Source organism: Rhinoraja longicauda, chromosome 25 (genome assembly GCF_053455715.1).
Source record: "Rhinoraja longicauda isolate Sanriku21f chromosome 25, sRhiLon1.1, whole genome shotgun sequence".
Classification (NCBI taxonomy): domain Eukaryota; kingdom Metazoa; phylum Chordata; class Chondrichthyes; order Rajiformes; family Arhynchobatidae; genus Rhinoraja; species Rhinoraja longicauda.
The window spans coordinates 25253197-25278304 of NC_135977.1; the positions used below are offsets into that span (position 1 = coordinate 25253197).

At 44.1% G+C, this 25108-nt stretch overlaps 1 protein-coding gene across 1 annotated transcript in view; it reads right to left on the minus strand.

Moving 5' to 3' along the window:
* aacs (acetoacetyl-CoA synthetase) overlaps positions 1 to 25108 on the minus strand; it is a 128410-nt gene that overhangs the window by 43657 nt on the left and 59645 nt on the right. Inside the window, exons 8-11 of the mRNA XM_078421702.1 lie at positions 24482 to 24632; positions 16135 to 16215; positions 15294 to 15418; positions 3077 to 3141 (exon numbers count right to left, since the gene is read on the minus strand). Coding sequence (XP_078277828.1) covers positions 3077 to 3141; positions 15294 to 15418; positions 16135 to 16215; positions 24482 to 24632 — 422 coding nt within the window. The remainder of the gene's footprint in view (positions 1 to 3076; positions 3142 to 15293; positions 15419 to 16134; positions 16216 to 24481; positions 24633 to 25108) is intronic.

The window sequence follows — 25108 nt, forward strand, 5'->3', positions numbered from 1 at the left end:
TATCAAGTCTACTCGAGTCTACTCCGCCATTCAATCATGACCGACCCATCGCCCCTCTTAACCCCATTCTTCTGCCTTCTCCCCATAACCCTTGACACATTTAACAATCGAGTACAAACAATGTACCAATTGGTACATGTAACAATAACAAGTAATGGACTCATTTTCTTCCATTAATAATAGGTCATAAGGTTCCTCCAAACGCTCCTATTTCAACTGTGTTGTGCCAACTCCTGCTTTCATTCGGATCTTGAATAAATTGTTGTAACATGCAATGCACAATGTTTAGGTGAATGCAAACTCAACAATCTCCTAATGATTGCTACCTGGCAGGGAAATTGTCAGTCAGTACAATCTAAAGTGCATAAAACAGCTTTTATGGACAAATTGCATTTAAAGAGATACACAAAAAGTCTATGTTGAGTGAAGAGAATTGGGGCGGCTCATTGGCACAGCTGCTGCCTCCCAAGCTCCAGAGACCCTGCTTCGATCCTGACCGCAGGGACTGCCTGTGTGGAATTTGTACGTCATCCTTGTGACTGAGGGGCTTTCTCCAGGTGCTCCAGTTTCCTCGCACATCCCAAAGGTTTGTAGGTTAATATTGTAAAAAAAATAAATAATTACAAAAAGTCCCTAGTGTGTAAGGATAGTGTTAGTATGTGGGTATTGCTGTTCAGCGCAGACCTGGTGGGCCAAAGGGCCTGTTCACACGCTGAATCTTTAAACTAAACATGCGTGTTTGTAGGTTAATTGACCTGCAGCGGAAAGACTAGGCGAGCCGGTGGCGCAGCGGTTGAGTTGCTGCCTTACAGCGCCAGTGACCCGAGCACAATCCTGACTACGAGTGCTATCTCTACGGAGTTTGCAAGTTCTCCCTGTGACCTTCCACTCCCAAGACATAGAGGTTTGTAGGTTAATTGGCTTGGTAAAACTGTTAATCGTCTGATCACTGGTCAGTGCGGACTCAGTGGACCGAAGTAACTAAACTAAAACTAAATTAAAATTTAGTTTCCTGCTGTAACTAAACTAAATTAAACTAAAAACATACAATTTCTGTGCAATAATGTGCAAAAGACGTGCATCTGTAAGATAGAATCGCAGTGATTGAATGGGGAAAAATTTGGGAATGTTTCATATAACAGCTATGGACATTGGGGATAACAATCAAAGGTACTAGAGGAGCAAGATGGACCACTCCATCGAAATCGCCTATACGGATGTACGTAAAGGAGCGTAACATCCGCCATTTTAGTAAGCAAAACCCGCCGTTCACTCTGCCTCTCGCAGTGTAATCAGTGTTTTGGGGGAACAGTATGTGTGATGATACCATAAAAATGCAGAATATATCTCATCTATCAATTCACAGATTTTTGTTATTTTTCTTTTTAAATGTTTCTGCAAGTTTCTGCAAGTTTCTGCACACTAAAATGGTGCCATGACATACTACGGTTTTTAGGGTCAAGCGTTCTATCTTGCTCTGCTCTATTATCTTTGATAACAATCCATTCCAAAGAAAGCTTTCAAATAGTTGCTATTCAATAGTTTGATAACTGACAGCAAATTTATTTTAAAATAATGTTAGGATTGTCGTGTGACACTTCATGTCAAATTAAATCCAGGCAAATTTGAAACGCAGTCTGAAAGTGTAGTTAGTTGAAAAAGTTAGAATAATAACTTTCAAAAGGGAATTATTGGGAAATGTCTAAGGTTGTGAGAAAGGAGAAGAGTGGGAGTACCAGGTAATTCTGCTGAAGGATTGATGTTGGTACGGTGGGTCAAATGCCTTTCACTTTCTTGGCAACATAATACTACATAATTCACTGCAATTCTCTTCACGACACATGGACTCTTTGTTATGAAATCATTGGCGACCTACATGCAGGGATCACACATCCCTGAATGGTCCATATTGCGCTGGGGCCACTTCTTTGTACGTTATGATCCTATAATAGACAATAGACAATAGGTGCAGGAGGAGGCCATTCGGCCCTTCGAGCCAGCACCGCCATTCAATGTGATCATGGCTGATCATTCTCAATCAGTACCCCACTCCTGCCTTCTCCCCATACCCCCTGACTCTGCTATCCTTAAGAGCTCTATCTAGCTCTCTCTTGAATGCATTCAGAGAATTGGCCTCCACTGCCTTCTGAGGCAGAGAATTCCACAGATTTACAACTCTCTGACTGAAAAAGGGTTTCCTCATCTCATTCTAAATGGCCTACCCCTTATTCTTAAACTGTGGCCCCTGGTTCTGGACTCCCCCAACATTGGGAACATGTTTCCTGCCTCTAACGTGTCCAACCCCTTAATAATCTTATATGTTTCGATAAGATCTCCTCTCATCCTTCTAAATTCCAGTGTATACAAGCATAGTCGATCCAGTCTTTCAACATATGACAGTCCCGCCATTCCGGGAATTAACCTAGTAAATCTACGCTGCACGCCCTCAATAGCAAGAATGCTATAATTCGATAACAAAACTCAAATTCAAAAATTAGGACACCAAGTTCTTCACTCAAATGGTGGAACGAGGTGCCAGAGGAAGTAGTTAAGGCAGGTACTTTAACAGTATTTAAAAGACAGCTGGACAGGTTACACGGATGGAAAAGGTTTAGAGAAATACTAGGCCAAGGGGTCCCGTTAGGCCCAAACCTCTCCTGCATTGGTGCAGCACTCTCCTTTCCTTCCCCCACCCCCCCCCCCCCCCCCCCAGATTAAAACACCGATTTCAATGAAACATCTTCCATTAGCACCAAAGGGACGACGGTGAGTAAGGTGGGCCTAAAATTGTCACGCTAACGTGTACCGTTTTGGCTGTAGTTCTGGAACAAACAAACAAACAGACGAGAGTTTTAGTATATAGATGGTCCAAATACAAACAAATAGGACTAAGTTAGATGGTGCATCTTAATCGGCTTGGACGAGTTGGCCCAAAGTCCTTATTTCCATGCTGTATGGCTCTAAATTGTGAATGCTTGTTAAAAATAAAGCAAGGTCTATTAAGAATGCATAATCAACGTTGTTTAAAAAAGGTTGAATATTTTATTTCTTGGATAGAAACATTAATAGGTATTACCTGGTTTCAGATTCTTTTCTTCCAGTACACCCAGCCATTTTGCACCAGTCCCAAGTATGGTAATTCTGAAAAATAATGAATATCAACTTACAAAGTGCTCTCTGTGATTTTGGCTACGAGGCGCCAGTACTTTCTTTGGCATATTTACTAAACCTCAAAGTACATTCTGAGTTCCTGCTGTAGAATATCAACAACTGCTTCAGATACCAAATAAAGATCAGATGTATTCAGTTTAGTTTAGTTTAGAGATACAACGTGGAAACAGCACCTTTGACCCACCGAGTCCGCACCGACCAGCGATCCCCGCACATTAACACCATCCTACACACACTAGGGACAATTTTACATTGATACCAAGCCAATGAACCTACAAACCCGTATGTCTTTAGAGTGTGGGAGGAAACCAAAGATCTCGGGGAAAACCCATGCAGGTCACGGGGAGAACGTACAAACTCCGTACAGTCGGCGCCCGTAGTCAGGAGTGATCCCGGGTCCCTGGCGCTGTGAGGCAGCAACTCTACCGCTGCGCCACAGCGCCGCCCTTGTTATTAAGGTTCCCCACTTTAGCAGAAAGGATCTTAATCCTAGGATCCATTGAACATATGCTGTGCCACTCTTTTTATTTTCCACAAATACTTTACGCTGTGACTGGTGGACGTGACTTTTTGTGTACACATACTAGTGCGTGCCTGGAACGCCCTGCCAGGTTGATGGTGGTTGGTGCAGACACGATAGTAGCATTTTAGAGGCATTCAAATTGGCACATGGATATGCAGGGAATGGAGGGATATGGATCAAGTGCAGGCAGAGAAGATTCTCTAAACCTTTTCCATAGAAACATAGAAAATAGGTGCAGGAGGAGGCCATTCGGCCCTTCGAGCCAGCACCGCCATTCATTGTGATCAGGGCTGATCGTCTCCAATCAATACCCCGTGCCTGCCTTCTCTCCATAATCCCTCGATTCCACTAGCCCCTAGAGCTCTATCTAACATCATGATCGGCATGGAGATTGTGGGCCAAAGAGCCTTTTCCTGTGCTGTCGTGTTCTATATGGATTGCTAATCCATCAAATGCAGTCTGGTAGACTCTTTCCTCAAGAGAATGAGATGAAATAACTTATTTTCTACAATCTCTCAGATTATAAAATGGTTAAGATTCCCCTTGCAAATTCAACAGGTGATATTTGGTGCCCACTGATGTGAAAGATCAAGGGAAAATAACAGTTTTCACAATCATCTCCAGGCACAGCACCGACCAAGGAGACAAATCTAATATTAAATTTAAAAAACAAGCTGGCGAAACCATGAAACTCACAGTGGAAAAGTAAGGACTCTTTTCAACGACTGGGATGGGAACTTTATTAATATGGAAAAAAAGCAGATTATTGCTGCTCCAACTTTGAAAATAATTACCTTTTAAATCTAAAAACATTTACTCAATTGCATTATAAGTTCAAGGAAACTATACGAGTGGATTAAGTGATAAATCCAATCCTTTAATCAAAGTGGCCACATTTTCATCGAAGGCGGCAGATATCTTTTATGGAGGGTACAGAATGTCAGAGTCAGAAACTGAGCTGAACACCGATTAATTTCTCTCACAATATTTTCCCTGAACTTCACCAGGATGCAGTTGAAAATTTATAACCCAAGAAATTACACTGCGAATAAATTATTTAAAATATGAATTGGTAATACGGCTTCTCTTTTAAAATGATACCTTGGATATTGCAACATGAACTGATTGCTCAGTCAAGCTATTCCTTTATATTGGCTGAAGATGCAATGCATCAATCACTTCAAGCTGGAGATCATACCGCTGGGTATAACCACGAGCTCTCGGTTCCCTGTCCCAATGCACAAGAGGAATGCAAATTTACTTGCAGAGAAGAGGATATTCAAACTGTGCGGCAAAGCAGCACATCCTCAGCTATCTGATATTGTTCTACATTTTGTAAAGCTTTGTTGAATTCTGACAAACAAACAATTGAAGTGAGTCGCTATATAGGTCGCTTCTGCGCAACAAGGCCAAAATAAATTAAAATAAGAGTCAATGACCTGATTTAGTCGGGGTACTCTGAAAAGAGACATCTACAGGATTCACCTACTTTAACTCGAAGAAAGATAAATCCCAACAGATGATATGTAGAAGACAGTAGTGTTGAAGATGCTTTTGGATGGCCACATGGATGTGCAGGGAATGACGGTATATGGATTATGTACAGGCAGATGAGGGTTAGACTTGGCCTCATGCTCGGCACAGATATTGTGGGCCGAAGGGCCTGTTCATGTGCTGTACTGTTCTATGTTCTAGGTTCCAGCTGTGCTATTTGCAGATTACAAGACAGCCTGAACATTTAACTGGACTACCAGAAAATATTCAAAATGAAAAGCATTTATTTGTGATGGAATATAGCAAACCAAAGTAACTTGTTTAATTTAAAACAGATAGAGGTAAAATTGGAGTTCATTTCACCTGTCGACTTGACTGATGTCCTACTTGACTTAGATTTAGATATTTTTAAATTTTAGATTTAGAGATACAGCGCGGAAACAGGCCCTTCGGCCCACCGAGTCCGCGCCGCCCAGCGATCCCCGCACACTAACACTATCCTACACACACTAGGGACAATTTTTATATATTACCCAGTCAATTAACCTACATACCTGTACGTCTTTGGAGTGTGGGAGGAAACCGGAGATCTCGGAGAAAACCCACGGAGGTCACGGGGAGAACGTACAAACTCCGTACAGACGGCGCCCGTAATCAGAAGGTTTTGGATGCAAGACCCAGATGCCGTTAAGAAATTGAAGTAAGTAATCTAGGCTTTGCCTCGAGTCCAGAGATAGATGAGGGTTGTATTTAATTTCTTGTGCTTTTTCACTTTCAAAGCTAAGTGCGCAGCAAGATTAACAGAGTGCTGGATATCATCTGACAATCGTCAGCATTGGAAAGGCCATCGAAATGGGGTAGCCCCATTCTTTTTCCTATTAGCTCAAGTTCGGACATGGTTTTCCAAAATGTTAATACGCTTTAGCCACTGCAGATAGACAGGTTATGGTGCAACGCAGGTGAGGAAAGGGAGCCGGAGGGAATCTGGGATATGCTGCCCAAAATATTGTATCCTTGGGCACTAGGTTGGTCTAGAGTGCTTACTTTGACAAAAATGGCAACCAAAAAAAAATAGAGGTTCATCGAATTAAATAGTAGAGTAAAATAACAAACTGCTGGAGGAACTCAGCAGGTCAGGCAGCAAGTGCAGAAGGAGATGGCAGTGATGTTTCGGGTTGGGTCTCTTCTTCAGAGAAGTTGTTCAGACCTCTCTTATGATGCAGGGTCTCAACCCAAAACATCATCAGACCATCTCACTCCGGAGATACTGAGTTCCTCCAGCAGTTTGGTTTTTGCTCAAGATTCCAGCATCTGCAGTCTCTTGTGTCACTGTATTGTGGATTCTATTTGCCTCTAACTAGTAAAGTGCTGGCTCACAGTGCTAGAGACCCCGGTTCACCGTGGGGTGGCACGGTGGCACAGCGGTAGAGTTGCTGCCTTACAGTGAATGCAGCGCCGGAGACTCAGGTTCGATCCTGACTACAGGCGCCGTCTGTACGGAGTTTGTACGTTCTCCCCGTGACCTGCATGGGTTTTCTCCGAGATCTTCGGTTTCCTCCCACACTCCAAAGACGTACAGGTTTGTAGGTTAATTGGCTGGGCAAATGTAAAAATTGTCCCTAGTGGGTGTAGGATAGTGTTAATGTGCGGGGATCACTGGGCGGTGCGGACCCGGTGGGCCGAAGGGCCTGTTTCTGCGCTGTATCTCTAAATCTAAAAATCTAAAAATCTAATTCTAACCGCTGATGCTGTCTACGTGGAGTTTGCACGTTCTCCCTGTGACCATGTGGTTTTCCTCCAGGTGCTCTGGTTTCCAACGACGTGCGGCTTTGTAGGTTAACTGGCCTCTGTAAATTGCCCTTGTTGTGCAAGGGTTGGATGAGAAACGGAGATCGCATCTAACGAGTATGAATGGGCGATCGATGGTTGGCCTGGGATCGGTAGACCGTTTTCCTGCTCTACCTTTTAGTCAACCAATCATATTCCAGCAAACAACTCTAGAGGAGGTTAATCATGATTTCTCTCATTTCAACAAACTCTTGCATTCCCTCTCTCTCGGTCCCTCTCCCATCTTCGTCATCCAGCTGTATCAGTTGTTCTCAGTGTGGACTCCTAGATATTAGCGAGACCAAGTGCAGACTGGGCGATCGTTTTGCTGACACTGAAGCTCAGTCCGCCTTAGCCTACACGATCTCCCGGTTGCCAAACATTTTAACTCCCCTTCCCATTCTGACCTTTCTGCCCTGAGCCTTCTCCACTGTCAGAGTGAGGCCACACACAAATTGGAGGAACAGCACCTCCTATTTCGCTTGGGCAGCTTACAACCCAGCGGTATGAACATTAATTCTCTAATTTCAACAAACTCTGGCATTCCCTCTCTTTCCGTCCCTCTCCCATCTTAGTCATCCAACTAGGTTCACTGTTCGTATCCCTTTGTTATCACCTCTTCCACAGCCAACAATGGACCATTCTGGGCTCCACCTTTCCTGGGTCATCGGTGGTGCCAGCTCTGATTTTTTTTTTCTGTGCCTTTTCATACCTCTAGTTTCCCTCCCCACTGACTCTCAGTCTGAAGAAGGGACCCAACCCAAAACTCACCCATTCCTTCTCTCCAGAGATGCTGCCTCTCCCGCTGAGTTTGTGTCTATCTTCAGTGTAAACCAGCAACTGCACTTCCTTCCTATGCAACCTCTTCAACACATTACAACTAAATACTGCGGCACTTCATTCACTGACTTAGGGCTTTAAAATACTTTCGGAAAAAGTTCGACAGAGGTGGCGTCCAATTAATTGAAAGCTGCAGGTACAGCCAGAGACTGAGCGTTTGCGAAAGATATGAAAGGAGAAATGTTAAACAGAGATTCAGAGCGATTAGAAACCTGAGGCATTTGAGGACGACTCTACATTAACAACCTGGAGCCCACAAACAGTCACCTTTTAGTCATATTTGCTAATGACACGAAAATTACCACATCCCATTACCCGGACACAAACTCTAAGGCAACAAGCTTACTCGAGTAGCAGAGAATACTGCAAAAGTCACTTCACTCTGACGGGAATGGAAAATGAATGATTAACTAATTTGACCTTTTCTAATTCCAACTGGTCTATTGTCTCCATGAGACATGCCTCATTAGTGGTGTTAAAGTCAGTCGCAGTTAAAACCAGAAAGAGTGGCATTAACATGGGAGTCAACTCTGTCGAGAAAGCTAAACCCGTGGGAAATTAATCGTTACGTTTTGATGAATGACGACATCGTTTGAAAATTTCCCAAGGCAACTCAGGTCAGCCAGCCATTAAAAAAAAGGTGAAAATCAAAAACTGCAAATGCCGGATATCTGAAATAAAAACACAAAATGCTGGTAACCACAGATCGAGCAACAGCTGTGGACAATAAAAAGTTACGGCTTCAGAACCTTTAATCAAAACTGGCTGCTTTTTCAAAATCTTTCTCAGTTCCAAAGAAAGGTCTCTGACTCAAAATATTAAGGTCGTTTCTCGTTCCACAGGTAAAGCCTGACCCATTATGTGTTTCCAGCATTTTCTGGTTTTATCCAAAACAACTGATTTGTTTGATATGAATATGTGTGATTTATAGGAACCGACGGTGTGTATGTTTGTATGTTGACATCTTATGACATCCATGGTCCTTCATTGATTTCAACGCACTTTGGGATGTTGAAGTGTTAGAATATGCAATTTAATGTGAATTCATTCACACATCCAGACTTCTCTCAATGAGTGTTTCTGGGATCAATGCCAACCACTTCAGTTTTCAAATGTAGACACAAGGAAATGCAGATGCTGGAATAGTAAGCAAAAATCAGAAAGTGCTGGAGTAACTCAGCGGGTCAGGCAGCATCTCTGGTTGGGACCTTTCTTCAGTCTGAAGAAGGGACTCGACCTGAAATGTCACCTATCTATGTCCTTCAGAGATTCTGCCTGACCTGCTGAGTTACTCCAGCACTTTGTGTTCAAGTTTGCTTTTCTGATAAGATGTAGGTTGATTATTGTCATGTGTACTGAGGTACAGTGAAAAGCTTTGTTTTGCATGATAATCACTTTCACACTCTGTACAGTTCTCTGTAATTGCTCATCAAGTTTTAATTTCCATTGGTCCAATGATTTTGCATGCTTATTAGGTCTAGGTTTATTATTATCATGTGCGCCAATGGAAAACTTTGTAATACATGCAGTATAATCAAATCAGATAATACTATACATGAATACAATCGTCAAACCCGAGTACAAGTGGCACAGTGGCATAGTGGTAAGAGTTGCTGCCTTACAGCGCCAGAGACCCGGGTTCGATTCTGACTACGGGTACTGTCTGTATGGAATTTGTATGTTCTCCCCGTAGATTTTCTGCCGGTGCTTTGGTTTCCTCCCACATTCCAAAAACGTTCAGGTCTGTAGGTTAATTGGCTTCTGTAAATTGTCCCTAGTGTGTAGGATAGTGCTAATGTATGGGGTGATCGCTGGTCAGCACGGATTCGTTGGGCCAAAGAGCCTGATCCTATACTGTATCACTAAAAGTCTAAAAGTCTAAAGGTAGACTGAAGAAGGGTCCCGAACCGAAACGTCACTAATCCATTTTCCCCAGAGATGCTGCCTGGCCCGTTGAATTACTCCAGCATTTTGTGTCTATCTTACGATAAGAGTAAAGGGGAAGATGCAGGGTGCAGGATATAGTTCTCAGCATCCTGCGTCCAGCCATCATTTTCACAGACAGATTCCAATGTCCGCAACGGGGTAGAGGTGAATCGGACAGTACTCCAGCTTTAAGTGGGGGGACCGCAGGGGGGGGGGGGGGGGAAGAACAATGGAGGACCCGGCAGGGGGGCCGCAGGGAGGGGGAGGGGGAAGAACAATGGAGGACCCAACGTGAGGGGACCGCTGTGAGGGGGGAAGAACAATGGAGGACCCGGCGGGGGGGGGGGGGTGCAGGGAGGGGGGGGGAAGAACAATGGAGGACCCGGCGGGGAGGCCGAAGGGAGGGGGGGAAGAACAATGGAGGACAAGGCGTGGGGTGGCCGCAGGGAGGGGGGGAAGAACAATGGAGGACCCAATGTGAGGGGACTGCTGTGAGGGGGGGGTAGAACAATGGAGGACCCGGCGTGGGTGGACCGCAGGGAGGAGAGGGAGGGGGAGGGGGAGGTGAACCAGGCGCGGGATACTTTGTCACTTTGTCGGCGCCCTACATGGGGCGACTATTGCACACCTTGGGTGCGCAAGCAAAGAATTTCATTGCGACTTGTCACATGTGACAATAAAGTATTCATTCATTCATTCATTCATTATTTGTCAGGTTAAACGTGATACTCCAGGCCAAATCACTTCACGATGCTCAAACTGCACTGGCTTGTTGGAACAAAATATTTTCTATTTTACCAAAACATGAGGAGAAAAAAAAAGTGTTGCGGGGCAGCCTGCTTCCGATTGCACCACTTCTTCCCTGCAGTTAGTTCCAGTTTCAAGCATTGCTGGTACTTTTACTACAAGCTGTGCAATAAAATCCAGAATTTCTCAGCAGGGTTCAGGTTAAAGTGACTAACTTTTCATTCTAATTTTTCCCAGCTTATGCTCAAGGGTTAGATGGTTAAAGCTCACAGAAACTCTCCCCCACCCCCACCCCCTCTCAGTAATTACTGAGCCCTGTAAATGTGGGTGGAATGGTTTTAAGATTAGAACCTTTTTAAAGTGTCAAGATGCCTTGAAGTCCTGATATTTTTAACAGGACTGAAATGCTCAGCTTGTAAAAGGAATGATCTTGCCATCTACTGATCAAAGAGACAAACTGCTGGGGGAACTGAAGAAGGGTCTCGACCCGAAACATCACTCATTCCTTCTATCCAGGGGTGCTGCCTGTCCCGCTGAGTTTACAGTGTGGAAATAGGCATGTCGGCCCAACATGCCCACACCGGCCAACATGTCCCAGCTACACTGGTCCCACCTGCCTGCGTTTGGCCCATATCCCTCCAAACCTGTCCTATCCATGTACCTGTCTTACTGTTTCTTAAATGTTGGGATAGTCCCAGCCTCAACTACCTCCTCTGGCAGCTTGTTCCGTACACCCGCCACACTTTGTGTGAAAATGTTACCCCTCAGATAACTATTAAATCTTTTCCCCATCACCTTAAACCCATTGTATGTCCTCCGGTCCTTGTTATGCCAGCATTTTGTGTCTAGCTGCTGGCGGAACTCAGCAGGTCAAGCAGCATCTGGCAGGGCAAAGGGATGTTTGCGGGCAAAGTCCCCGCATCAGTCCTGTCCTGATTCAAGGGTTTGCCTTCCTCTAGCACTGTGCCTTCAACTCCACATTCCAGCATCTGCCCCCTTGTGCGTCTCTTCCACTGATCGAATTTGTACAGTAGCTTGAAGCATGAAGAAAATACAGATCTGTACGCAAAGAAGTAGACACTTTAAAGCAGTGTCACTGTCATTTTATCCGAAGGCAGCTTTTAAACATTTCTTTAGAAGCATATTTTATCATATGCAAAGCCGATCTTCATTCCTTTACACTTTACTTTTTGGTGTGTTTGCCACTGAAGGAGGAAAAATGTCAGCAGAAAGGGGCAAGAGGAAACCTTTGCCACATCATATAAACCACTTGATCAATGCATGCCTTGAAGTATCAAGCTCCAGTTAGATCTGTAACTTTGAAAAATGTTTCTCAACCCAAGCAGGTTAAAAATCAATCTGCCTTGAGGTGATATACATCATTTTACTTTTACAGAGAATGCATTTTTAAATGCAAAAGCAATGGTGAGATGTCAAACGTTAGCCACAAACAGGTGTTATGTTTCTCCCCTAAAGCAACTAAGTGTTTTGCAAATCTGCAGATACTGTGGACAACGTTTACATGCCAATATTTAGAATCAGAGTATAATTCATGCCATGTCCTTTGTAGTTTTCAGTTCAACCATCATTATTTTCACTACTCACTAATGCTGACTAATCTTTGTGTAATTACACTACAATGGTTTTTTTTATTAATTAAACTTTTTGGGGGGGGGATGTTTATTATGTTATCTATTGAGTACGGTGTTTACAAGTAAGTATTTCATTGTTCCACTTCATATTTCGCTTGGGCAGCTTACAACCCAGCAGTATGAACGTGATTTCTCTCATTTCAAGTAACTCCTGCATTCCTCCCCTCCTCTCTCTTCACCCCTCCCTGCACGCTAGCTAACCTACCAGTTCCACTGTTCGCAAAGTGTGAACTAGTGCGAACAGGTAGGTGATCGATGGTTGGCATGGACTCAATGGGCCGAATGGTCCCTGCCCATGCTGTACCTCCGAACTACACTAAACTACACACCCACAACTGAGGCACAGCGTAAACACATCTTTATCCAAAGAACCTGGTATCATCATATCATCATATCATATATATACAGCCGGAAACAGGCCTTTTCGGCCCACCAAGTCCGTGCCGCCCAGCGATCCCCGTACATTAACACTATCCTACACCCACTAGGGACAATTTTTTTTATTTTTTTTTTACATTTACTCAGCCAATTAACCTACATACCTGTACGTCTTTGGAGTGTGGGAGGAAACCGAAGATCTCGGAGAAAACCCACGCAGGTCACGGGGAGAACGTACAAACTCCTTACAGTGCAGCACCCGTAGTCAGGATCGAACCTGAGTCTCCGGCGCTGCATTCGCTGTAAAGCAGCAACTCTACCGCTGCGCTACCGTGCCGCCCTATTGGTATATTGACGGTATATTGACATCTTCCGTATATCTTTCGTTCAATGTTGAAGAAGACGCCATATTGGCACATAAAATCCTTGTTTACACCAATATAATTTGCTAATGCAAAACCATTCATAATTATAGATTTCCTCACACCTGTTTAAAACTACAATGATGCAGAGAGAAAGAACTGCTTGAACTACAAATTAATTTTTGACAAGCTGTAAGAGTACTGGAGTCAGAAATTTAAAACTAAAAAATGTCTTCAGCTGAATATTATTTATGTGTCACACAACAGGGAATACGCCCCGATCCTTATCAATGGGGTCAGTGTGGAGAGAGTGTCCAGCTTCAAGTTTCTGGGCACGCACACTTCAGAGGACCTAACATGGTCCACTAACACTGCTGCGCTGGTCAAGAAGGAGCAGCAACGATTGTTCTACCTAAGAACACTGAAAAAGTCTGGTCTACCCCAACAGCTGCTGACGACATTCTACCGCTGCACCATAGAGAGCATCCTAACACATGGCATCCCTGTGTGGTATCTCAGCTGCACGGAGGCAGAGAGGAAAGCTCTTCAGCGGGTAGTCCATAGAGCTCAGAAGACTATTGGAACACAGCTACCAGCCTTGGAGGGCATCTACAACACACGATGCCTCAGAAAAACCACCAGCATCCACAAAGACTCCTCACACCCCTGCAACAGTCTGTTCGAACTTCTACCATCGGGCAGACGATACAAGGCCTTCTACGCCTGCACCTCCAGACTCAGGAACAGCTTCATCCCCAGGGCCATAGCTGCCTTGAACCGGTCCTGCTGAGCCGGATGGTCACATCGCACAGTGAACCGGCACAGATCTACTTGCACTTTATTCTGTTTTAAAACTGTTTTTAATTTGTTTCATTGGGTTGTTTAAATTAATACTGACTAGCTAATTAATTTATTGCATCGTATGAGAGGCGCATTCCTAATCTCGTTGTATCCCTGTACAATGACAATAAAGATATATTGTATTGTATTGTATTGTATTGTATTGTATTGTATTTTGATTCATTTCAAAAATCAGAAACTAGACTGATAGATTCTAGTTAATTAAATATAAGAAGGCCTTTAAAGAGATACTTCAATCATATCCACATTTATACACATAAAGGATTTCTAGTATTGGACTCAAAAACAGATTTAAAGGCCCCCTCTCTCCCCCCCATCCCCCACCCGTCATTCTACCAGTTCCCCTGTTCGCATCCTGAATCCCTCTTGTTATGTCACACCTTCCCCAGCCAACAATGGGCCATTGTGGGCTCCACCCTTCCCGAGGTCATCTGTTGCCGGCTCTGGTTTATTCTGGCCTTTGCTCACCTCTACTTTATTTCCCCCTTCCCCACCTCTACTTTCAGTCTGAAGAAGGGTCTCGACCCGAAACATCCCCTATTCTTTTTCTCCAGAGATGCTGCCTGACCCGGAGTAACTCCAGCATTTTGAGCCTATCCAATAAATACAAAGATAGCAACATCACCTTTGAGATGAAACTAATAAGAGTTTGGGTGTGCTTCATTTATTTTCTGATGAAGTTTATAATATTTTTATTAAAAAAGAAATTCTGGAAAGACCTAGCACGTCAGCAGAATACTGCTCTGTTGAAGGGTCCTGCGCCTGACAATAGACAATAGACAAGAGACAATAGGTGCAGGAGTAGGCCATTTGGCCCTTCGAGCCAGCACTACCATTCAATGTGATCATGGCTGATCATTCTCAATCAGTACCCCGTTCCTGCCTTCTCCCCATACCCCCTGACTCCGCTATCCTTAAAAACTCTATCTAGCTCTCTCTTGAATGCATTCAGAGAATTGGCCTCCACTGCCTTCTGAGGCAGAGAATTCCGCAGATTCACAACTCTCTGACTGAAACATTTTTTTTTCTACAGATGCTGCCTGAAATACTGAACATTTCCAGCTTAAAAAATATATATTCCCGATTTTCAGCGTCTGCTAATTTCAAGTAACAGCATTCCTTCCCATACTCTCTCTCCACTCCTCCCACCCTAATTGTCCTACTGTCCCACTGTTCACATCCAAGTGTTCGTTACCACACCTTCCCCAGCCAACTATGGGGCGTTCTGGGCTCTACCCATCCTGACGGTTTTATTTCTTCAATTTCACTTTTTTTTTAAAAGAATGATTACCTCTTGCTTTAGAAACTGAATTCATCTCCCCTGACCTTCAGTCTGAAGAAGGATCTCGACCAGAAAGGTCACCCATTCCTTCTCTCCAGAGATGCCGCCTGTCCCGCTGAGTTACTCCAGCATTTTGTGTCTGCCTTCAGTGCAAATCATCATCTTCCTACATAATGTATTTCACCCATGTCCATGCAGTCCAAGAGCTTCATGGGCAATGTCTTTCTTACCCAAGCTTGTCCACCAGGTCCCACAGCACATTTGGGGAGGGGATCAGAGGAGACCCATCGTACAGGACAACCGAGGCTCCTGTCGCTAGAGCTGAGACGAGCCAGTTCCACATCATCCAGCCGGTCTGGAGAACAAAAGAAGCAAGAGATGACGTGAAAATCTTACTCAAATATTAGGTCACAGTATTAAAAAGCACAACTAGAAACAACTCCTCTCCCCTCTCCCATCAGGCAATAGGTATCAAAGTGTGAAAACTCACACCTTCAGATTCGGGGACAGTTTCTTCCCAGCTGTTATCAGGCAACTGAACCATCCTACCACAACCAGAGAGCAGTGCTGAACTACCATCCTTGATCGGACTTTGCAGGCTTTACTTTGCACTAAACGTTATTCCCTTTATCATGTATCTATACACTGTAAATGGCTCGATTGATCATGTATTGTCGTTCTGGATAGCACACAAGTCTTGATGGGCCGAAGGGCCTATCTCCACGCTAAACAAAAATGGAAAGTAAATTACAGCACCACAAAATTCCTGCCGCGTTAATGTGAAAGAACACTCACTGTGACCAAGTTACGATATCACCAAACCAGCTCCATCACACTCGAGACACCCCACCTGTTCAATTTCATGGTCAGTTTGATTTATTCTCCCATGACATGAAAACAAATTCAAGTACAATCATTCCTGTTTTACAGAAAGGACTGTGCTTCTCTGGGTTATGCAAATTAAATAACTCACGTTGACATCCGCAGAGATTTATTTGCTTTTCAACAATGGGAAGATGATAAATCTTCCTGTTCTGTACATTATTCATGCACGCAATATTCTGCACTTACTGAAGAGTAGTAGATAATGACATCACTGCTGCTCACGTTGCCATGGAGAATGTGTTCCTTCAGGTGCTGGATGAGTGTGCCCTGTGAAGAGATAATACTTCATGAACCTTCTTTTAACTAGGACTTGCCGCTGGATTGACACTGTCTCTCAGTGTGCAGAGATTAGTCACTGTTACTCTCCTGCTCAAAGAAAATTCTAATCCACTCTACAATTATAGGATGCAACATCCAGATACACCAGTCTGAAGAGGGGGTCTCGACCCAAAACGTCACCCATTCCTTCTCTCCAGAGATGCTGCCTGACCCGCTGAGTTACTCCAGCGTTTTGTGCCAATCCAGACACGCCTGCGGTCTCTTCCTGGCCACGTCTGCACACAGTATGTGAAGCCACTTGGCAATTCCTCCCAGTGAACAGAAATGTTAAAACAATGACAGGAAAAATTGTCTCGAACCATTATGTAGGGACAAGGAACTGGTTTAAATAAAAGGACACAAAATGCTGGTGTAACTCAGCGGGTCAGGCAGCATCTCTGGAGATCGTGGATAGGTAATGTTTCGAGTCAGGTCCTTTCTTCAGTGTGAAGAAAGGACCCCTCTCCATGTTCTCCAGATATGTTGTCTGACCCACTGAGTTACTCCAGCACTTTGTGTCCTTTTATCTCTAACCATTTCTGGCTTCACGTGTTATTTAATTGCAGTCTCGAACACAGCAAAATAGCAGCCAATAATTGCTTGGACCCTTCGAAGATTAAACAATATCAAGTTATTAAAATTGAATGTGCAAAAACTGGTGCCATCTTTCAATTTGAATGGTCCTCAGACAGGGCTGCATGGTGGCGCAGCGGTAGAGTTGCTGCCTTAGAGCGCCAGAGACCCGGGTTTGATCCTGACTACGGGTGCTGTCTGTACAGACTTTGCACATTCTCCCCATGACCTGCGTGGGTTTTCTCCGGGTGTCCCCACACTCCAAAGACGTACAGGTTTGTAGGCTAATTGGCTTGGTATAATTGGAAATTGTCCCTAGTGTGTAGGATAGTGTTAATGTGTGTGGATCGCTGGTCGGCGCGGACTCGGTGGGCAGAATTTCCATGCTGTCTCTCTAAACTAATCTTAAACAAAAGGTGGGTAGACTGAAGTTCCAACCCCAATGTCTCACTCAAGGGACAAGTCCCCCACGTCTTACCCCATCCAATGTGACAAGCAGATCAGAGCCGTTCTGAATCCTAGTCTCGGTCCAAGCGAGGGAAAGCATCCCCATGCGCAGGTGTCAAGAGTCAACCCCTTGCGGTGGACTGGAGTCACGTTGGCCAGACCATGTCAGAGCAACAGATTCCCTTCCCAAGATCCAGGAGGTCTTGGAGGGGGGGGGGTGCAGCGACTGCCTGGAAGCTCCAGCGACCCAGGTTCAATCCTGACCTCGGGTGCTGCCTAGGTGGGGTTTGCGGTGGGGTTTGCACGTCATCCCTGTGACAGCGTGGGATTTCTCCGGGTGCTGCAGCTTTCTCCCACATCCCAAAGACGTGAAGGTTGTAAGTCAATTGACTTCTGTAAAATTGCCCTTGATGTGTAAGGAAAGGAGAGAAAGTGGAATATCATAGAACTGGTGTGAATGGGTGATTAATGTTCGGTGGGGACTCGGTGGACTGAAGGGCTTGTTTCCTTGCTGTATATCCAAACTAAACTAAACATCCCTTGTACATCCAAGGAACTGCAGATGTTGGTTTACAAAAAAAGGCACAAAGTGCTGGAGTAACTCAGCTTGTCAGGCAGCATCTCTGGAGAATATGGATAAACCTTGTTTCATGTCAGGACTCTTCTTCAGACTGATTGTAGTTGGGGGGTTGTAAGCTGGAAGAGACGTGCGGGAAAGCAGGAGAAAGCCTGGCAAGTGATAGTTGCAAACGGGTGTTTCAGTGAGAGGTGAAAACAGGTGTTCCAAGCGAAAGACACAAAGTGCTGGAGTAACTCAGTGAGTCAGGCAGCATCTCTGGAGAAAAAGGATAGGTGATGTTTCGGCTCAGGCCCTTCTTCAGATTGACCCAAAACATCATCAATCCTTTTTCTCCAAAGATGCTGCTTGACCTGCTGAATTACTTCAGCACTTTGTGTCTATCTTTGGTACAAGCCAGCATCTGCAGTTATTTGTTTCTGCTGGTGAGAGGGGTTTGTACATGGTTTTATTCTGCTTGCATCCAATTAGGTTACTCTGGGTATTTCAGTGTTTGAACAGATTGAATGAAATATGAGAAAAGTCTGCTATAACGAACAGAGGCGGCTTCATTTGTGAATGTTTCCAGATGAGACAGTGACAATCTGTCTTGATTATTTGTATTCATGTGCAATTGGGATGGGATGGAGATGCAACACGTGTGCCACCTGGTGGCCTAGGTCTTTACTACAAGTCGCGACATCCTTTGAAGCAGCAGCCAGCATTCTGAGAACTGGTGATAATGATAAACGGCACACCTCCTCAGCAAGGTTGCAGCTAATGACTAATTCTGAAGTTGACCCAGTCTCTTTGCCCAAATGCAATCAATGATTTAACTGACTGGCGACAACAACAGACATGTGCTGAAAAAGCTAATGTAAACTAAACAGAGGAATAATTGCAGGCTGCCTTTCAGGACATGGAATTTATGGATGAAAACAAAAGCACTTTTCAAAATAAGATCAGTCGTCTAATGAATTAAAATGAAAAACCGCAGCAGCCAGCATCTCAAGGACTCCTCGAGCCTGTCATTGAACCACTCACTCCTTCCTTCCATATCCTTTAGTTCCCATTTCCACTGCTGCTTCAATGATGATGATAAAATGAGATTAATTTAACAAAGCAAACATATGGCAGCAGAATATTAAATCTGCATTGAATGCCCTTGTACTTTCCACCATGCATTGATCACCAGATTTCTAGGAATCTTCAGCTCAAAAGACTGAGGAAACGGAATTTTAAAAAGCACGCAGATCAATTATTATTAAATAGTTCTCGAGTTGCTCGAATAGATATTTTTCGAGGCTGCTTATGGAAAATAAATCTCAAAATTGCTACTCAAAGAAAATTTACTTACTAGCTTTCTGATGGTAATCCATTAGTGATATAGAATCTCAGTTAAAACAGTAAACGGTAGATACAGAAACATTACATTGCAGTAGATACTTTTGGGCGGCAAAGTGGCACAGTGGTAGAGTTGCTGCCTCACAGCGCCACAGACACGGGTTCAATCCTGACTACGGGCGGTGTCTGTACGAGTTTGTACGTTCTCCCCGTGACCGCGTGGGTTTTCTCCGGGACCTCCGGTTTCCTCCCATGCTCCAACGGTGTACAAGTTTGTAGATTTGTTGGCTTGATAAAATTGTAAATTATCCCTAGCGTAGGTAGGATAGTGTCACCGTGCGGCGATCGCTGGGCAGCGCTGACTCGGTGGAATGAAGGGGCTAGTTCCCTGCTGTACCACTACACTAAACTAAAAGGAGACACAACTGAGACTGCAGGCGCTGGAAACTTGAACAAAAAAAGCAAAGTGCCGGAGGAACTCAGCGGGATCAAGCAGCATCTGTGGAAGGAGATGGAAAGACGATGTAGTGGGTTGAGACCCTTCCTCAGATTGCTGGAGTTGTGGGACAGGGTGAGAGGAAGGGGCAAAGAGCTGCCGAGTGATAGGTGGATCCGGGTACAGCGGGTAGAGGGACATCCTGCAAGATGGCGACTCTCTGCGTGCTAGTCCCAGAGGGGGATCAGCAATCACGCATTGCAATCGTTCCACTCTTTCAAACCTCTACTCCAACAGCAACATTTAGTACTTTAAACGTTATTACATTTATCTGCACGCTGTGGATGGCTCGACTGTAATCATGTATTGTCTTTCCGCTGACTGGTTAGCACGCAACAAAAGCTTTTCACTGTACCTCGGTACACGTAACAATAAACTAACTGATTAAAGTGGGGGCAAGAAAGGGAGGGATGGGTGGAGATAGTGACCAAGGCTGCAGGTGATAAGTGGAGAAGTGGGGTAGATGAGGGTTGTTTACATTACATTATACATTAATGACTTAGACGAAGGGATTAAAAGTACCATTAGCAAATTTGCAGATGATACTAAGTTGGGGGGTAGTGTGAATTGTGAGGAAGATGCAATAAGGCTGCAGGGTGACCTGGACAGGTTGTGTGAGTGGGCGGATACATGGCAGATGCAGTTTAATGTAGATAAGTGTGAGGTTATTCACTTTGGAAGTAAGAATAGAAAGGCAGATTATTATCTGAATGGTGTCAAGTTAGGAGGAGGGGGAGTTCAACGAGATCTGGGTGTCCTAGTGCATCAGTCAATGAAAGGAAGCATGCAGGTTCAGCAGGCAGTGAAGAAAGCCAATGGAATGTTGGCCTTCGTAACAAGAGGAGTTGAGTATAGGAGCAAAGAGGTCCTTCTACAGTTGTACCGGGCCCTGGTGAGACCGCACCTGGAGTACTGTGTGCAGTTTTGGTCTCCAAATTTGAGGAAGGATATTCTTGCTATGGAGGGCGTGCAGCGTAGGTTCACTAGATTAATTCCCGGAATGGCGGGACTGTCGTATGTTGAAAGGCTGGAGCGATTGGGCTTGTATACACTGGAATTTAGAAGGATGAGGGGGGATCTTATTGAAACATATAAGATAATTAGGGGATTGGACACATTAGAGGCAGATAACATGTTCCCAATGTTGGGGGAGTCCAGAACAAGGGGCCACAGTTTGAGAATAAGGGGTAGGCCATTTAGAACGGAGATGAGGAAGAACTTTTTCAGTCAGAGGGTGGTGAAGGTGTGGAATTCTCTGCCTCAGAAGGCAGTGGAGGCCAGTTCGTTGGATGCTTTCAAGAGAGAGCTGGATAGAGCTCTTAAGAATAGCGGAGTGAGGGGGTATGGGGAGAAGGCAGGAACGGGGTACTGATTGATAGTGATCAGCCATGATCGCATTGAATGGCGGTGCTGGCTCGAAGGGCTGAATGGCCTACTCCTGCACCTATTGTCTATTGTCTATTGTCTAAATGGAGAATTAAATGTTCATGCCATCGGGTTGTAGGCTACCCAATTGGAATATGAGGTGCAGTTCTTTAAGTATTTGCATGGCCTCACCATGGCAGTGGAGGAAGCCGTGGGCAGCCTGTGGGCGTTTGGGAACGGGACTGGACATCCATGGAAAAGGAGAGTGGTGGGGGCCATGGAATGGGAGTCATTGAAGTGGTGGAGATTGTGTGAAGTATCTCAGATGTCAGTGTGAAGGGACTGGCTGACCACGTGGGCTTTCTTCGGGTGCTCCGGTTTCCTCCCACATTCCAAAGACGTGTGGATTTGCAGGTTAATTGGCTTCTGTAAATTGTCCCTAGTTTGGGTGATCATTGGTCGGCGCGGACGGACTCAATGGGCCGAAGAGCCTGTGTCCTCGCTGTATATGCAAACTAAAATAAACACAAAGGCTCCCCCAACAACTCTGAATCCATGCAATCGACCATGATATTCAGGTCCAGACAATTCATTTCTCCCAACATTGTTTCTCAAGTCAAGTAGAAATTATAAATAATAAGGTTTGTAAATAATAAAAATATTTCTCAAAAAACACAGGTTTTTGGGGGACTTCAATACACATTATCACTTCCATTATCAGTCAATACAAGATAAATCTTCTGTTTCTAGTGAATAAAATTTCTTCTGGAAAAAAATTACTTGCTGATGTTTGGCAAAACATAATAATTCAAATAATTTAATTATCTAGCTTTTCTTTGCAGTCTGAAGAATTATGTTCTAATTACATCCTGCGATTTTTTTTAAGATAATTATCTAATCAGAACATTTACTGCACGTTACTCAGAACATATGGAATTATGATGATGTTTGTAAAATCTGTTTCTCCGTTTATTGCTCAAAGACTGAGAAATTATAAATGCAAATAAATTATAATTTAAAAGCAATATTTTAAAGTCGAAATTACATTTCTGAACTGCTTTTTATAATCATATTGGCACCATAAATCAGACAGACTTAAAAAAAAAGTGCTCCGTTATATTTAAAAGCTGCGGGTAGAACTGCCTCACAGAGCCAAAGACCTGGGTCCCATCCTGACCTCGGGTGCTGAATATGTGGGGTTTGCACGTTCTCACTGTGACCGCGTGGGTTTCCTCCGGTTTCCCCCCATATCTCAAAGACCTGTAGGTTTGCAGGTTACTTGGCCTCTGCCAAAGTGAAGTGACATAGAACCTGTGGATGAATATTCGATGGTTGGCATGGACTCGGTGGGCCAAAGGACCTGATTCCACGACGTAGATTTCAAACAATCTTTTTAAAACTGGCAATAGTAAAAGTCTATAGCATCATATTTTAGTACAGGTGTCAGGGGTGAAGGCAGGAGAATGGGGTTAAGGTTGGGGAAGATAGATCAGCCATGATTGAATGGCGGCACAGACTTGATGGGCCAAATGGCCTAATTCTGCTCCTGTCACTCATAACTTTATGAACATATCTAATGGTAAACAATCATGGGGTTTTTTTTCAAAAAAATTGATAAGTGAATTAGTAGCACCGCTAAATATAGTACGCAAAAATCCTTTTGAATAATGCTGATTTGATTGAACTAAGCGTCACAAATGAATAGAATGTGGCTGGATTATCAATCCTGTAATCATTGTTTATTTTATATTGTGCATTCCTAATGAAAGCATTTAAGATTTTGCCAAATGCATGCATCCAAAATTAAATTCAAAAATTGAAACATCAATTAACTTTTGACAGGAATTCTTGCAGGAAAAGGGCAATTTCATTATAGAGTTTTAATTATTTCTCATGCAAATGTAATTTTTCCTTTACACCTTTTTTATGATGAGCTTCATTAGCTGGGCACATTTTATGAGCTTGCTTATGTTTTAAAAACAGTTGCGTGAGTTATTACTAACAGATGTCCTACGGCACTGCTTATAGGTAACTTCAGGTTGGAAGCAGCTGTGATGTTCAGCTGTTAACCAATGTTTGAGAACACACCTTTAAATTGGCAATAAAAGGTGATTTAAAACCTATTGAGTGGAAGGAGGAATATAATGCTCAGTATAGAATCGGCAGGGAAATAAAAGTCAAAGCAGTTTTTAAAACCTTAGTAAATGCAAGCTCAAGGCAACATAATAACACACAGAAAATGCAAGCACAGTACAGTTGAAGGAACTGCAGGTGCTAGTTTAAACCGAAGATGGACTCAAAATGCTGGAGTAACTCAGCGGGAAAGGCAGCATCAGTACAGGAACAGACCCATTTGACCTATAATGTCTACGCAGAACATGATGTCAAACTAATCTCCTCTGTCTGCAAGTGATCCATATCCCTCCATTTCTTGCATATTCATGTGCCTATCTTAAAGTTTCTTAAACGCCACTATCGTACCAGCCTTCACCACCACCGCTGTTCCACGCACCCTCCACCCTCAGTGCAAAACAAAAGCATGCCCCACAAATCCCCTTTAAACTTTGTCCTAATTACCTTGAAGCTATCTTCTTTTCTTTGACGTATCCATCCCGGGAAAAAGATTCTAACCGTCTACCGTATTCGTGCCTCATAATTTTATATACTTCTATCAGGTCTCCCCGCAACCTCTGGCATGCCACAGAAAACAATCCAAGTCTGTCCAGCCTCTCCCTGTAGCTAATACCCTCTCATCCAGTCCGAAGAAGGGTCCTGGCCCAAAGCTTCACCTCTCCATGTTCTCCAGAGATGATGCCTGAGCCGCTGTTACTCCGCCTTTTTGTGTCTTCCCACTATTCCAGGTAGCATCTGGTAAACCTCTTCTTCACCCTCTCCAGAGTATTCATATCCTTCCTGTAATGGAGTGGAATGCTCTGCCGAATGGCCTACTCCTGCACCCATTGTCTATTGTCTATAACTGCTTGCACTACTCCAAATGCGTTCTAATCAAAATCTCATAAAGGTGCAATATGACTCTTATCCTCAATGCCCCGATCAATCAATGCAGGCATACCGTATGCCTTCTTAACCACCTCAGGGCGGCATGGTGGCGCAGCGGTATTAATGCCTTACAGCGCCAGAGATCCGGGTTCGATCCTGACTACGGGTGCTGTCTGTTTGGAGTTTGTACGTTCTCCCTGTGACCGCACAGGTGCTCTGGTTTCCTCCCACATCCCAAAGACGTGCGGGTTTCTGGGTTAATTGGCTTCTGTAAATTGTCCCCAGTGTGTCGGGTAGAACGGGTGTATGGGCGACCATTAGTCGACGTGGACACCGTGGTGCCACGCTGTATAACTAAACTAAAACTAAAACTAAACACTTTAGGTAAATACAATGAAACAGTTCTCAAAGCATTTGTCACAGAGGGTACCTACCCCAGCTGAATGCACCATGCATTTTGGGGCCCCAGTTGTGCCAGAGGAGTACATAATGAAAAGCGGATGATTAAACGGCAGCTGCTCAAACTCAAGCTGCGGCCCGTGGTCTCCCTCCTTCCCCGTGGCAAGGAACTCGTCCAGAAACACGCTGTAAAAACATACGCACAAAGTGAGAAAGACAACGCATCAAAAAGTCTCAAATAAAAAGACCTGATCAAAATAAATGATCAAAAAGATTACATGAGCAAGGTTGTCGATGTCACTATGAATATTTTACTCGTGGAGATTTCAAGAGTCAAGAGTGTTTAATCGTCATGTGTCACCGGGAAGAGGACAAGGAAATTCATGGTGACTCAAATTTCGCTGTACCTTAATTGGTACATGTGACAATAAATTGAATCTTGAATCTTGAAATTCCTGGGTTCTGTTTCGGGTCGTGACCCTTTTTCTCTCAGTTATGTCTGAAGACAGGGCTTGACCCAAAACGTCATCTATTCCTTTTCTTCAGAGATGCTGCCTAACCCGCTGAGTTACTCCAGCATTTTGTGTCTATCTATGGTGTAAACCAACACCTGCAGTTTCTTGCTACACAAGGAAATTCTTACGTGCTGTGGGTGTAAAGCC